This window comes from Phoenix dactylifera, chromosome 12, assembly GCF_051530095.1.
Source record: "Phoenix dactylifera cultivar Ajwa chromosome 12, Ajwa_hap1_PhDact_Kaust_v1.1, whole genome shotgun sequence".
In the NCBI taxonomy this organism is placed as follows: Eukaryota; Viridiplantae; Streptophyta; class Magnoliopsida; order Arecales; family Arecaceae; genus Phoenix; species Phoenix dactylifera.
The window spans coordinates 15,454,026-15,469,350 of record NC_143201.1 but is presented as its reverse complement, the minus strand read 5'-3'; the positions used below and the strand labels follow the sequence as shown (position 1 = coordinate 15,469,350).

Sequence of the window (15,325 nt, the reverse complement as noted above, 5' to 3'; positions counted from 1 at the left end):
AAAAAATAAAATTTAAATATATATATATTTTTTAGATTGCTAACAACAGAAAATACATTTTGTTGACTTTGTTTTTTAAAAAATGAGGGTAGGCGACATGGCTGGGGACAAAGGAGAGGGATGGGGGTGAGGTCAGCAATGTAGCTAGGGATAAGGGAAAGGGAGAGCTTAGCATCGGGAGGAAAAACGATCGAGGGAGCGGCAGAGAAAGAGGGAGATGAAGGGGGATGGGGCCAACGGCATGGCCAAGGAAAAGCAATAGCTCGGCGTCGAGTGGAGAAGTAGCTAGCAAGGATTGAAGATTGATGCAGTCGTGTAGGAGTGATATGGCCAAGGGCAAGGTCGGGCAGTTAAAGAAGGGTCGGGAGGAGAGGGGTGAGAATTCACTTTTAAAAGAAGTGGAAGTTAAAATTTTTCACCTATACTTTTTTTAGAATTCACGAAAGTTGTTTAAAAGAAAAAATAGAAATAAGGTAACCAAATATATTTTCTGCATCAGATTCTGTCATTTTATCTTCCTTTTGAAAATTTACCTATGAAGGGACTTGTGATGGCAGTTGTGATGTCTAATTATGCATCCAGCACAAATAGTTTGGTGGATAGAAATTACTTAGATATACCAACATACATAATAATGTTTTAATTCTATTATACCCCAAAAAGGGAGTAGATGCAAAAAAAAAGACATACTTGATTTAACAAAGGAAATAATGGATGTGATATTTGGGGGCAGTTAGGGATGGTGTTATTGGAGCATCTAGCAAGGCACTTGGTTGAGCAATAGATTCTTAGATATGTGAAGAAGACCTAGCACCCTTCTTTTCTTTTTCTACACCATAAAAGTAGACTCCATCAAGAACAAGCTATTTAAACATTTAAAAAAAATATTCAAAAATTAATTACTAACAAGCAACAAGATGCTAAAATGAATTGTTATTTACTTATTTGTTCTTGGGGTGAACTTTTCTTTATGCTTCTCAAAATGGCCTTTAATTCTATCATCTGAAACTACTTTGGACCTCACGTATGGGGGATTTAATAATGGAGCCTCATCATCCTCACCGCTGCCAATGTCATCTTCTTTAACTATTTTTTTAGTTCCTATATAAGAATGTACATCTACACTCAACCTTTTGAGGAAACTACTTCTAAGTTTTTTTTGCTCTCACCTCAGGAGAATCCCAAAGAATTCTCCTTGATTCCTCGTGCCCTTGGCTCAACAATACAAGGTTACAAGAATATCTCATTGGACAATTGCAATAAATCGGTTCCGCCTTAGTGGTGGACTACTGCTGTGATGGCTCATCTTGCTTCAATTTATACATCCTTTTTCTAGCATCTTTCATCTACCATTTTCGTTTATAACTTTCTAGAATTCTATGTGCATTTTTTTGTTTAACACTTTTAAAGCATGTGAGCAAAGTATCACATGGAATTTTATGGCATGATGCTGCACCACAACACTCAAGAAACTCCTCAAATAACTTATATATTTTATGTGTATAAACTTTGGATATATTCTTCGAAATCTCGCTATGTTTGATTGCTCGTGTAGAGGCACTTTGAGCACAACGAAAATCCTCTTCATATTCATTTCTACACTAACCTTTAACTAACTTTTCGAAGGCAAGTACAAACTTTGTGAGAAATATTGATTTATCAGCTATGCCATTTAAGACATTAACAGTACTCTCACTCCTTTGAGATGATTTAATGCCATCATTGAAAGTATCTTCGTTAAGAGCCTTGTGTCACCTTTGACGAAGCTTATATAGACTATTAAGCCACTTGTGATCTTAGGAATTATACTCAGAAAACATCCTAGCCTATGTTTCTTCAAATTCCACTTATGATTAACATCTCTGCAAATATTTGTTAAACAACTATCGGAAAGGGTGACCAAAATGAAAGCTACCCAAATGAGACCACATTCTCATAGATATTCTATAAATAAAGGTGATGGTGTGTATTTGGAAACACATCTTCAATTGCTTTTCGTAAAAAAAAGCTAATCACAATTATGATCTCTTGTATTGTTTCTTTTCCAGTTACATCAAAAGCTCAGAGAGTCATTTAAAGCATTGCCCGATCGATCACCCATTGACTCTAAGAATGTCTTAAACAACTATATGAAGGATGTTGTTATCTCATCTAACAAGAAAGCACACCCAAACATGATATTTTGCTAATGGTGGTTAACCCCCATAAATGGTGCACAAATTAAGTTACATCTGTTTATGTGATAAGTAGTTTCGAAATCCATTACATCTGAAAACAATCATCGTCGATTCTAAATCTCCCATCCCTCCAAAAAAACGTTTGTCATTCTACCCTTTCGATCAATTTGCACATCCCAATAAAACATGCCCTCTTGATTTGTCATATGCTTGAAATGGCTTACTAGACTTTGAGAGTCTCCAGTTTCAAGTAGCATCATTTTCTAAATATCAACATAATTATAACAATCACATTTTATAAATCCCACATTTTCAATTTTACCCCCTTCTTCAACCATATAAGATAAGGCATTAATTGCTCGAAATTCTAGATCCACCATTGAATCCATTACTTCTCAGAAGTTAATGAGAAGTAAAGACCGTTCAGACCTCAACAAATGCCTTTCCTCCAGTTTAGCCAGGTGATGATTGTGTTTAGAAAGTAATCTAGTTATCTTCCATTACCCTAGCTCATCAACTATAAAATGAACCATTGCTTTGCAATTAGTTCTAGTATCAGGCCAAGTGTATTTGTCTTATTAGGTAAGTATCATCCTTCAATCCTTCCTTTAGTAACAATAGTCCTTTTGTATAATTTTGTTTATCTTGGTGAAGCAATATTACTTCTCCCTTCTAACACTAAAATCAAAGTGATGAGCATAATCACAATATAATTTTTAGGCCTCCTCTTCACTATGCTCAACCTACCATAACAAGGCTTCACTTGCCATGCACCTTATGCTTTAAAACAACAGTAAAAATATTCACATTTTCATCCATCTCATGGACAGATGTAGCTTCCACTTCTCCCTTACTATCAATATAAACGGCACCTCCATCATTGGCAAGAAAAATAGCATCTCCAACCCATTGTGGAGTACAACAAGAGCTCTCTATCACTGTAGTGTTAATCATAAATATTATAGCTCAGTTTTCAGAAAGAAAATATTAAATTACAAGTTGAAAATACATCAGTTATATAGGAAAAAGCAGAAGTAGGGCAGATAATTGCAGAGAAGAAATAGGAAAAAGCAAAATTAGGATCTAGCCACATAAAAAGATAGAGAAAAAATATCCCTGAAATATTATTTGAATAGATGAGATTATACCAATTCCAAAAGAATTTTTTTTAGAAAAAGCACATTGCATTCATAATCAAGGTTTACAACATGGCAAAGTATCTTCTCACGAGTAAATAAATTTCTACCCATAAAGATCTGCCATTTGGCTATGGAAAAAATCATGAATAATTCAAGGATAAAGATTCAGGAAATATTTTCACTATATCTGTGTTTTAGTTGAAAAAAATAGTAATTAGTCTAGTGGAAGGAAAAACAGTTCGGATTCATTATTCATGGTGTTGTAACAAAGATTCCAAATTCCTTTTGTCTAGTTTAGCAACACTAGTTGAGGTCTGTCCTTCAAGGAATTGAGGTTTGAGTGTTTTATTGACGTATATTTGGGATTTCAAATTTCTATGGCCATGGGAGCCAATGGATCTGAAGGTATGGGCTAGAGATGGGCTTGACAACAGGAAGTCTGGAACTGGTAGGTAATCAAAGGGACAACTAAGGTCGAGATGGAGGTGAGAGACAAAATCAAGAAGCAAAGGAGCATGTACCAAAAAAGAAGCAGCAAAGGAACAAAGAAAACCAATCAAGATGGAATGCCTATATTGATGGGACTCTCCCATACCTCTATCAGTTTTTGAACAATAGGAAAGGACCATTCATCAACAATTCTAATGTCTGCTCTTATTTTAACCAGTACCTACAGATGGGGCTTAAAGAGATCGAGCTAGCAAATTTGTAGAGAACGATTGCTTGGTAAGGAGTCAACAAATGTTGCGAGGCGGCGATGGGGGCCGAGCCAAAGGTCAGTGGTGGTGTCTAGGTCCAAGGAGGGAGGAGGTCGGTCTTATGGAGCTAAGGTCCGGTGGTGGGCTAGGAAGAGGCGATGACTAGGTTTAGGGTTTCTCAGCCTCTCCTTTTTTTTTAGCTGAAAAATATTGTTTCCTATTGATCACACATGGCATTCATGTGACAATCAACCATGGTTAACCAAAGATGGGTTTAAAAATTGTTGGAGCTTTTTTTATTCCGAATGGATGATGTGGCAAGTTATCATTGGATGGCCTATAATCCTAACAGGCAAACTTTTTCTACCTAATAATTTCTCATTAGGATGGATGCCAAATGCAAAATTATGCCAGCCCTTTAAACCATCTTGTGCCCATATCTAAAAAATCCAATAAACATGGATGGCTGCGGACCAAAAAACAAGCTATTCACCCATGCATATAATAGCATTACTATATAGACATATATTTTTGCATCTACTTGATGTATATTTTAAAGATCATAAAAATATATGATTTTAGATTTTTAGATATTTTTAATGAAATGGATCATACTTGATAGTATAGAACTTCATTTCAATACATTTAAGTGTACCTTTCTATTCCGGTAGGATCATAGACCTTTCTAGAAGGTCTATTTCGGTCTTCTTTCTCACCTGATCAGTGCTGGAGTTTGGATAGTTGTCCCAATCCCCGTGAGACCTTCTAGTTCTTGCACGACTCGGAGGGAGAGATACCCAGCTTGTAGGGAAAGGACGAGAGTAGATTAAACTATAACAAACCAAAAGATCAAAGGAACGTGGTGAACCATGCCAAATCGAGCCTGAAGAACCGTAGTATCGTGCTAAGCCTATCAAGCCAAGGTTGAGTGAAGGAATACAAGCATTTAGCCAAGGGGGCATCAGAAATAAACTTTTCTAAATAGCTACCCGCCGAAAGGAATACATACAAGCATTGAACCGTAAAGTGGTTCGACTGACGAAAGATAAGAGACATTTATCTGTATTGTCAGAACAGATCAGCGGAGGCATACCGTGCTATCAGGGGCGACAGGAAGGCAAGATAGCCACCAACACCATCCAGCCGAGCCCCAATTTATGCCATGGGTGAATGGTTGATTTGTGGTTGAACTTTGGACACAAGACCCAGGACACCGAATGGGTGGCCCAACTGGATTTCCGATGGATTCGTGGTAGCCACGAATCCAACACACCAGCTTCGCTGTCCGAGCTTGGTCCGAATTGTCGCAATCGCATGCTTGGAAGGCCACCAGGCCACAATCTCAAGTTGACGCACAAATTGATACGAAATGCAAATGATTGCGACGGCATCATCCGCGTACTTGTTCTCACGCAGTGGTCATCGTCGTAATCCCCCACGCGGGTGACGCCATCAGATGGATTCGGAGCATTGAAGCGGCACACGATGCTGAAGACAGGCCAAATCTCTTTCAAAAGCCTGCACTCATGAGTGGGGGCTCTCATGGACCATTTCACACCTACCTCTTTTGAGGCTTTGAAGAGCCATAAATCAAAAATAACCAACTCCTTCTACTTTTCTTACTAAATTAATAACCTCTTCTTGAAGACTTTATTCATGCTCATGATCCCACTTAGATGTGATAACTAATCAGGCTTATAGAACACTAATGACTCTAGGATGTAGCTTTATGGCTGGAGCACAAGGGGTTTGGATTAAGAGGAGCCGATTAATGATGCCTTAACTCTTACCTCTATATTTGGAGGAATGTCTTTATTTCTGCTAGATTTGGTGGCATTCGCAATTTTTCTTTTTTTAAAAAAAAGATTTTTCTTTAATTTTTGGTAAGAAAAAGCTAAGTTGATGGATCAAAACTTGAAAATTTGGAGTTATTAAAGTGAATAAAGGTATGGCTGTAAAGTCCATAATTCTTGCCAATTCTAGGCTAGGAGATTAGTGGGTGTTGTTGACTTTGATAAAAGAATGTGCTCGAGAATATGTACTGGTAGGTTTGGGACCCTAATGGAATTCTATACAAAAGAGAGATGGCTAACTACCATGAATGACTTTACTTAAGAGCATAACTAAAACTCTTTGTAAGAGAAGGATGGAAAACTACCATGATTGACCTTAGTTGGGATCATAATTGAAAATCTATACGAGAGAAGGATAGAAAACTACTATTATTGACCTTAAATAGGACCATAATTGAAACTTGTTTCTTTGAATTTGTCTAACACCATTTATTATAGAGTCAAGAGAAAATGAAAGGGAAAAACATATAATTTGAGACAATCAATCCTAATAGGAATTCAAAAATGTTATTTGTCTTTTCTTTCAATCTTTTTGAGAAAAGCAATGTAAAAGAAATGAAAGGTTTGACAGTCCATCTAGTTCCTCAACCAGAAGCTTCAAATGTTAAAGATGCACCATGGCTTGTGGAACAGACCTCCCTATGAACCTCAGTTATATACTTTTGAGCAAATAGCTCGTGCTAGCTAACAATGACAAACATAAATAGGTTTTGCAAAGATAAGATATCTTTTACAAAAAAATAAAGATGAGATATCGTGTTTCTCGACTTTGGTGGATGATGACCAAATGAGAAAAAGAGAAGTTGAAAAGGAATCAAGATTTTCCAAGATGGTTGATATCGAAATGTCAATCAACATGTAGCATCAAGATTAAGAATTACCTACAAATAATAAATTTATATTTTTATTATTAAAGAATTATTTAAATTTAAAATGGTAAAAGTGGGTAAGAAAATATTAGCTTAGGGATTATCTTGAGATGTATCATTTTCACAATTGCCGAGATTTCCTAAATACATGCCCAACACTAATGCGAAAAAACTTGGTTGTAACTTGTAAGACCAATATGGGCTAGCTTCAACAGTATTGCACCTAAACAAAGGGCTAGCCTTCAAATCTCCCAAACTTTTTAACCTCATACTCTCTTCTCCCTTTGCCCTGGTATCATTGCCATATTTGGAGACCACCACGAGTGTCACCTCTCCTAAGTTCTCATCCATATTCTCGGCCTTTTTCCCACCAAATCCTTATATCTTTGCCTCATGGACAACACGCATGAGCATCCCACTTGCGCTTGTGAGTAAAGTTTAAAAAAGAAAAAAGACATACACTAAACAGACCTAAACCAAAGCACCGACTACGAGCCCCAGAGGGGAGGTGGTGCCACATCAGCTTGTCCCTTTTGTGTGTCTAAGATGGTAGTGTCCACAAAAAAATTTCTTTTTTTCAGGAAAGCACCTTCACCCCAGCCGCCCCACGTCAAGAATATTTTCGTGGGGGCAGGGCCCCACCAATTCCGTTAGGCCACCAGCCAAGCCCTTCTCACGCCTCGTAAGCCCCCAATTTAATAGGAGAATACCACCCTGGTGGGCCCAAAACTTTGGGTCTAGTCCGTCGGGGCCCACCGTAAGATATTTCGCGGGGACGCCGTCATGTGTCCAGCTGGAACGCGACGGTGTCGTCGGCGCGTGACGTGTGCTAACGCCGTGCGCTCGAACCCGGGAGACAGGACGGCGGTACGACACTTGGTTACCCACCCATCAACCATCCGGACGTATCAACTCGAACACCAAACACTAAATTCATGCAAACAAAACGCGAAAGTTAAGTGAGAGTGATGTGTACTCTCTTACTTGGCATTTTATGATTGAAGGAATTTAGTGCTTGGGTGTTTGAGATTTTGGCTCCAGTTGGTTGGGGCCGTGTCGAGAGTAACGGCTTCATTAATTTTTTTTTTTGATAAATGACATGTGGTCAAAATTTAGCCACCTAAGCAAGGATCGTCTTTGGGTGAAGCATCTGGTTACATACCACTGTACCGGCAGGTATTTCGACTTTTGGGCACTTGAAAGGTCCGGTCGAGCTCGGTCTAACTAGACCGGTAAAGGATTTGCTCCACCGGGCCGTTGGTTGAACCGCCTTGGTCCAAACAATTGAAAAGTGGATGACTGAAACAAGCCAGTTGTTATAACCACAGCCAGGAAATCTGAATTAGGAATTGTTGCTGGAAATTGGACCCGGGGGCGGCCGCAAACCGAGGAGGAGGAGCTCCGGCGGGAGAATCGGCGGACGGCGGTTCGTCGTCTGGCGGTGTCCTCCGGGGGGGCCTGTGAGCGAGAACGGTGGGCGGTGGATCATCGGCGTGCGGCGTCCGCCCTTCTTCTAGCGCTAACTGTTGCTGGAAATTGGACCCGGGGGCGGCCGCGAACCGAGGAGGAGGAGGAGGTCCGGCGAACACTGGCGGGCGGCGATCCGTCGGCGGGCGGCGATCCGTCGGCGAGCGGCGTCCGCCCTTCCTCTAGCGCCAACTGTTGCTGGAAATTGGACCCGGGGGCGGCCGCGAACCGAGGAGGAGGAGGAGGTCCGGCGAACACTGGCGGGTGGCGATCCGTCGGCGAGCGGCGTCCTCCCTTCCTCTAGCGCCAACTGTTGCTGGAAATTGGACCCGGGGGCGGCCGCGAACCGAGGAGGAGGAGAAGCTCCGGCGAACACTGGCGGACGGCGATCCGTCGGCGAGCGGCGTCCTCCGGGGGACCTGCAAGAAGCCGGTGGCCGGGCTTTTCCGGCGCCGGCCCTCCGATGCCTAAGTCAAAGGGGGGCTTAATTTTGGAGAAGGAGAGGGACTGTATTTCCAAGTCCGAAGCCTCCCTTGGGAGGAAGAAGCCTCCAGCCCTTTTAGAGGGAGAAGCTCCCCTTTTATAGGGAGAGTGGCAGGGTTACCTGTGATGTGACTGGGCGAATTAATGGGTTACCGTCACGATTGGACGTGGGCGTGTGAAGTAATGAGTTGCCGTGGATGGCCCGTTCCCATCATGGGAGGAGGTTGCGTGCAGCAAGAGCTTGCTTGTGGCGTACAGTGTAGTACATTCTTGGGAATGGTGAGGTGTTCGCAGTCGTAGCAGGGTATGGTCCCTGATTGATATGTCGTGGCGTGGCCGGCAAGTAAAGCATGGTGCGGTAAGGCTGCTGCAGGGCATGGCCGCAGCATATAGACGACGAGGTCGGCCTTCTGAGGTCAGCTCGGCCTTCTGAGCTCGGCAGCCTTCTGTGCTCGGCCTTCTGTGCTCGGCCTTCTGAGCTCGGCAGCCTTCTGAGCTCGGTAGCTTTCTAGTCTCGGCCTGCGGAGCTCGGCCTTCTGAGCTCGGCAGCCTTCTGGTCTCGGCAGCCTTCTGTGCTCGGCAGCCTGGATGAGCTCGGTCTTCGGAGCTCGGCAGCATGGATGAGCTCGGCAGCCTTTTGAGCTCGGCTTGGCTCTCTGAGCTCGGCCTGCATGATGAGCTTGGCTCGGCCTGCATGATGAGCTCGGCTCGGCTCAGTCTTCTGAGCTCGGCTCGGCCTTCTAGGCTCGGCCTGCATGGTGAGCTCAGGCTTGTTGTCAGATTTGGGTGCTTTAATTATACGTGTGGGGTGGTCTATTTTTTCCCCCAACAGGAATTATAAAAGGAGACATTCTAAGTTTTTATGTTTCTGGCTCCTATAATCATTTGTATACAATATTTTTGTTATATTTGCCTAAATTCACCTAGTTTCTCTCTCTCTCTCTCTCTCTGGCACACACACAAGGAAAAAAAAAACACTAAATTCTCACTAGCTAGTTATTCTTATCTAGTGCTAACTTGTAATTGCTTAATTACTTGGCATCCCCCTTTGCTACAAAGAAATCAAGGATTTAAACCAATGTTGGTATCACCATCTTTTTTGTGAAAAAGTTATCTAATATTTAAGCTAGGTTCATTTTTCGGATTAAATTCCTCTTATAAGTAGACAAATATGGAGACTATTTGAGGAAAAAAAATACTATTAATCATGATTTTTTCTTCTTCTTATAATTCCATCTCAAGCTATGACAACAGACATGCTATTGATTGCTTTCGAGATATAGACACATATTTATGGAAAAATGGGATAGGGATTTTGAAAAGAAATTTATTTAGTTGTTTTGGTAAGATTTTAGTATTAGCCGTTACATGTAAAAATATATAAAAATTTAATTAGTTTGATCAATGATGCAATATTAACTAAAAAGGTAGGGCGTATTACATGATTGAAGCCTTCATGCACAATTTAAGAATAACAATTAACTTTACTATGACCATGCCATTCTAAATCCATACAAGACTATAAAAACATTATATTTCATTCTTGAAAGGAAGAAAAAATAGAAAAGAAATAAAGAATTCTTTTAATAGCAAGAATCACCCAATTTGCTAAATCATGAGCGAAATGTGGAAATGTGAAATCCTAAATATTTTCTCATTCATCTAAGCAAACTAAATCCAAGCCGGGCGGTCATCTATCCAGACCGTTAGGCTCAGCTAAAAGACCGGATCTCTTCCCTTTTTAGGCAAGGCCAGCTTTATTTCCCACCTTCCCGAGCCAACCATAAAGTGCCACGTCATCAGGGCAGCACTGCCCGGAATTTCCTGCGCTGGAAATCTCGTTGCGAGGCCGGTCATAGACCGCTAAGCTTAGGCTGTCATTCCCTCAAAGAAACGCCTCTCCTTTTGTTCTCCCTCCCACCTCCCCTGTTTCTATCTCCTCCCTCCTCCTCTCCTCTGTTTCGGTATATCCTCCCCTGTTTCTCTTCTTCTTCTTCTTCTTTGGAATAGGAGGAGAGGCCGCCCTTTCCATAGGAAAGGGCCCATCACTTTTGTCCCCTCCCTTGCTCCTTTATCTTCCTTCTAATGGGCTCTGTTTCTTTATATTCTCCCCTGTTTCTATTCTGCTTCCTCCCAATATAGATTGAAAGAGAAGAAGACCTCCCCTGTTCCGGGTTTGGTTAAAGTTGCGATCTTGTTGGGCCTAATGGGGAGTTCTCAGGTGGTCGACGCCGATGATGATGAGTATGCGAAGCTAATCAGGAAGATGAACCCCCCAAGGTGAGCGGTTTATGGGATTTTTCTCAAGGATTTCATTTCCGGTTTTTGTGGTTTTAGTTAACGTACTGACTTGTTTTAATTAGAATTAGATATGAGTTTCTCTTTTATTCTTTTGGATGGTTTCCTACTGATTTGTGCTGGTTTTGATTGAAATATGTCTTGGATAGTTTCTTTCAAGCCTAAGTTTCAGTTTCTCTTGAATTTTTGGGGATTCGGGTGCATTTTATTTTCTCAAGGTTTATTATCATGATTATCTTCTGTTGAATGTTGAATTTTTTTGAAGTTTAGAATTGGGTCTGTTTTATTTGGAATTGTAGGTTTTCACGAGGATTTAAACCAGGTTTTACTGTGCTTTGAATGCCGGAGGTAACCTGTAGGAGGTTTATCTGCAAATTTTTTACCTTTTTCTTTCAATACCTTCTTTGGCTGTTTCATTTGAATTTATTGTTTTCAAGATAATTACCACAATTTTCTGCTGTGATAATGGTTTTCTGGATTATTTTTTCCAGGATTTTTTGTTTACTGTGCTGTTGTTCAGAAGGAACCTTGTTTTGTTTTCTCAGCTAATGGCTTCTTCCAATTAATATTTTAAATATTTTTCCTATAGTTTTTTCTCAATGGTATTATGAGGATTTTTTGCTTTCCTTATGGTTTCTATCGAGGTTGTCCTTAAACATGGTTTATGAATTGGCTGTTTCAGGTCTCTGTTTTATTTTATGGAGCAATGTTATAATTTGATGTAGAGTTTCTATTTCTCCCCTTGTTTGTGATTCTCTACCTTGCTCAATCTTGTATCTGGAATCATATGTTCTCTTATTTCCTGGCCTTATCTCTTTTTTAATTGTAAAAAATATCTTTTTCTGGGTTTGTTTGGATACTTCAGTAGGATTTGGCTGAATTTTCTACGGATGCATGGTAGAAAGCCTATTTAAGCATAGCCCTGTATCAACTCGACACCCTCCAACCTGAAAATAAACCTACAGTCTGGAATTTAGGCTAAAATTTTGGTGGGTTCTTAGAAGATGTGAGCTCTGTAGGCCAACAAATCAGATTTTTATAGAATATTTCCATAAAAATATCCAAACAAGCCCTTCATAGTTTATATTTTATCTGCATGCATGTGTGCATCTTATATCATTACTTTCATTTCTTGTTTCCAATTATTGTAGTCATTGCTTACAATCTGATACTGATTGTAAACCTTGTTTGATGTTTTCCCATCTTTGTTACCTAATGAGCATTCTTTTGATTATTTTGATCTTCTCAATCCTCTCTCTCTCTCTCTCTACTTTTACTAGTTGCATAGTCTATCTGCACAGTTTACTTCTGTACTTTTTACCCCTTTCCCCTACCTTCTCATCCTATGAATTATTCTAAATCTACCATCCTTTTGAGAGATCTCTTGTTAGTTTCTACAAGTTTCTTCCAACTAACCTCTTCCTTTCTTTTTAATTTCCTTCAGGGTTGTCATTGACAACGACGCTTCAGATGATGCAACTGTTATTCAGGTAAAGTTGGAATCCTCTGATGACTTTGTACGTAAGCTATTAATAGGGAACCTGCAATCTAGATTAGTACTCTAAATTGTTATTCCTCTTCTAATAGGTGGATAGTGTAAATAAACATGGAATCCTCCTAGAAGTTGTACAAGTCCTCACAGATCTCAACCTCATAGTCACCAAAGCATACGTATCATCTGATGGAAATTGGTTCATGGATGGTAGGCTTTTCCACCATGTATATACTTCGAAGAATATCCCGACAGCTCGTACCATGACTTTTGATGGAATTTTGCTGACTTAATTGTCTTTTTCTAATGGGATGTCAGTGTTCAATGTGACTGATCGCAATGGGAACAAACTCAGGGACAAAGAGATCCTCAACTACATACAAAAAGTAAGCAAACTAGTAGTGGTTTTGTGACCTTTTCTTCTTGTGTGTCCATGGCATCACTGAGATGCTCTTCATCATAATTTTAATCATATCTGCATGCTTGAAGTCAGATTGTTTAGAGTCATTGTTAAGAGGGCTAATGTAGAACAAACCATCCAAATTGTGCAATGAGAGAATTTGGCATAGTTCCACAGCATCTCACTTCTATCAGTACCATCTTTTCTTTCCATTACATGGATGAAATGGTTCTCTTCCTTCAAACAAAGATATCTTTCAGCTTTGGATCCGACATTCCTCCCATGTTGACCTTTTGTTCCTTTTGCACTGGTTTGAATAATTTTCTTGCAGTCCCTAGAATCAGACGCCTGCATCTTACCATCGCTGAGAAGCTCGGTCGGCGTAAAGCCCTCGAACGAATATACCTCGATCGAGCTAACGGGCACCGACAGGCCTGGCTTACTCTCTGAAGTCTGTGCCGTACTCACAGACCTCAAGTGCAATGTAGTGAAAGCTGAGGCCTGGACACACAATACCCGAGCTGCAGCTGTAGTTCATGTGACTGATGAGTCCACAAGGAGTGCAATTGAGGACCCAAAGAGGCTCTCCACCGTAAAGGAGCTGCTCTTCAATGTTCTTACGTGGGACAAGGACTCAAGGAGAGCCAAGATGAGAGTCTCAATGGGAGGCACCCACACAGAGAGGAGGTTACATCAGATGATGTTCGACGACAGGGATTATGAGAGTGTTGGACTGGTGGAAGAAGGGGACAAGAAGTCAAGGCCTCAAGTTGCTGTCATGGACTGCACAGAGAAGGACTATTCCATCATTATTTTGAGGTCCAAGGATCGGCCAAAGCTCTTGTTTGATACTCTCTGCACTCTCACAGACATGCAGTACGTGGTGTTCCATGGAACAGTCAAGACGGGAAATTCTGAAGCTTATCAGGTTTGAAAGGCCCTTCCTTGATGCAGATGTATCCCAACTATCAAAAATATTTTGAGACTCTTTTGATTTGGTAACGAAGTGTTGATAGTTGTAAACTTTAGTTATTCAATTGCTTTCATTGGTTAACATAATAATTCATGGAGTTATCGAAGTTATATCTTGTTTGATTACAGGAGTACTACATTAGGCACATTGATGGGCACCCGGTGAATTCCGAAGCCGAACGACACCGCCTGATCCAGTGTCTTGAAGCAGCTATCGAGAGGAGAGCCTCAGAGGTATGTTTTTCCTAAAATCAAGAATAAGCTGATGAATTTTCTATATGATTTGCTTAAATGTTTCTCTAAGTTCTATCTATTTAACTATTTCTCTGGTTTGCAGGGATTGGAGTTGGAACTAGTAACAGAAGACAGGAGTGGACTCCTCTCTGATATCACTCGGATATTCCGGGAGAATGGCCTGTGCATCAGAAGAGCGGAGATCTCGACAAAGGGTGGCAAAGCAGTGGACACTTTCTCTGTCTCAGAGATGTCAGGCAGCCCTGTGGATGCCAAGATAATTGACTCGATTCGCAGGCAGACAGGCCAGATGATCCTAAGAGTGAAACAGAGCCCTTTACCTTCCAAGCCTTCTGAGGAGACAAGCACCACTGGATTCCTCCTTGCGAATTTCTTCAAGGGATGCTCATTTCACAGTTTTCGGTTGATCCGATCCTACTCATGAACTAAGATGGCAAGATAAATTACATAGAGCAGCACATCTCTGAATCACATACTTGTAAATATGTTGCATTACCTTCAAAAGAAGAAAGAATGAATTTCACTTCTTAATCGAGGGTTATTTTCCTAGAAGAAATTTAAGTCCGTAGGGGTAGGTGGAACTAATCCCACCGAGCACGAACCAACGGACTTTCCCGACGGTAATCAACTTCTTTGACCATAGGCTGTGAGGTTGGTTAATATAGTTATAGTTCAGTTGTCACTTTCTTTATCAAGTAAGCGAGTTGAGCGAAGGAAGTCGCCTTAGGGCATGGGGTCCTCTCAAACGGCAAGGCCTTGTTTACTCCCTCCCTCAAGGTCGGTCAAGTTGGCACAGGGGTAAAAGAAGACAAATAGTTTTTTTATTGTGATTCGACATAACATAAATGATATATAATGATGTGATCTGCTAGAAATCTTAGTCTTGAATTCTGTAATTATTGACTTGTAAATAAATTCTACTTTGGGCTGTAAGGATGTACATATTCTATCTTACCAAAAAAAGCATTACGAAATCCTGTTCATGATTTGTTTTGGTTTGTTGGTTCCATTTCATACAACATTAGTTTCTTAAGCAAAGGGCTTGACATTTTTTCCCCTCTTTTTTCGTAGGATAAATTTGGTTCTCAGTTAGAAGAAACAAAAACATATTTTGTAAGCATGCGTAGAAGAAAGTCATTTTGAGTTCAATGGACCAAGTGATGTCTCCTTTGTGATTGAAGGCAATGTGCCATGTTCTTCAGTGGGAGCCTGAGATTGGAAG

At 40.7% G+C, this 15,325-nt stretch overlaps 1 protein-coding gene and 1 long non-coding RNA gene across 2 annotated transcripts; one reads left to right on the top strand and one right to left on the bottom strand.

The window, feature by feature from the left end:
- Positions 1-2,180: 2,180 nt before the first annotated feature.
- LOC113463409 (uncharacterized) lies at positions 2,181-5,245 on the bottom strand. Its single transcript, XR_003387575.4, has 2 exons — positions 4,670-5,245; positions 2,181-3,115 (listed from the first exon to the last, which is right to left on the bottom strand). It is a non-coding gene; the product is annotated as an uncharacterized LOC113463409 (long non-coding RNA).
- A 5,306-nt stretch (positions 5,246-10,551) lies between these two features.
- On the top strand, positions 10,552-15,077 carry LOC103717456 (ACT domain-containing protein ACR6-like). The gene is made up of 7 exons (XM_008805853.5): positions 10,552-10,966; positions 12,429-12,474; positions 12,572-12,686; positions 12,795-12,862; positions 13,208-13,804; positions 13,978-14,082; positions 14,186-15,077. Exons 1-7 carry the CDS (start codon positions 10,893-10,895, stop codon positions 14,525-14,527), a joined length of 1,347 nt encoding a protein of 448 aa, XP_008804075.3. The 5' UTR covers positions 10,552-10,892; the 3' UTR covers positions 14,528-15,077.
- Positions 15,078-15,325: the final 248 nt, after the last annotated feature.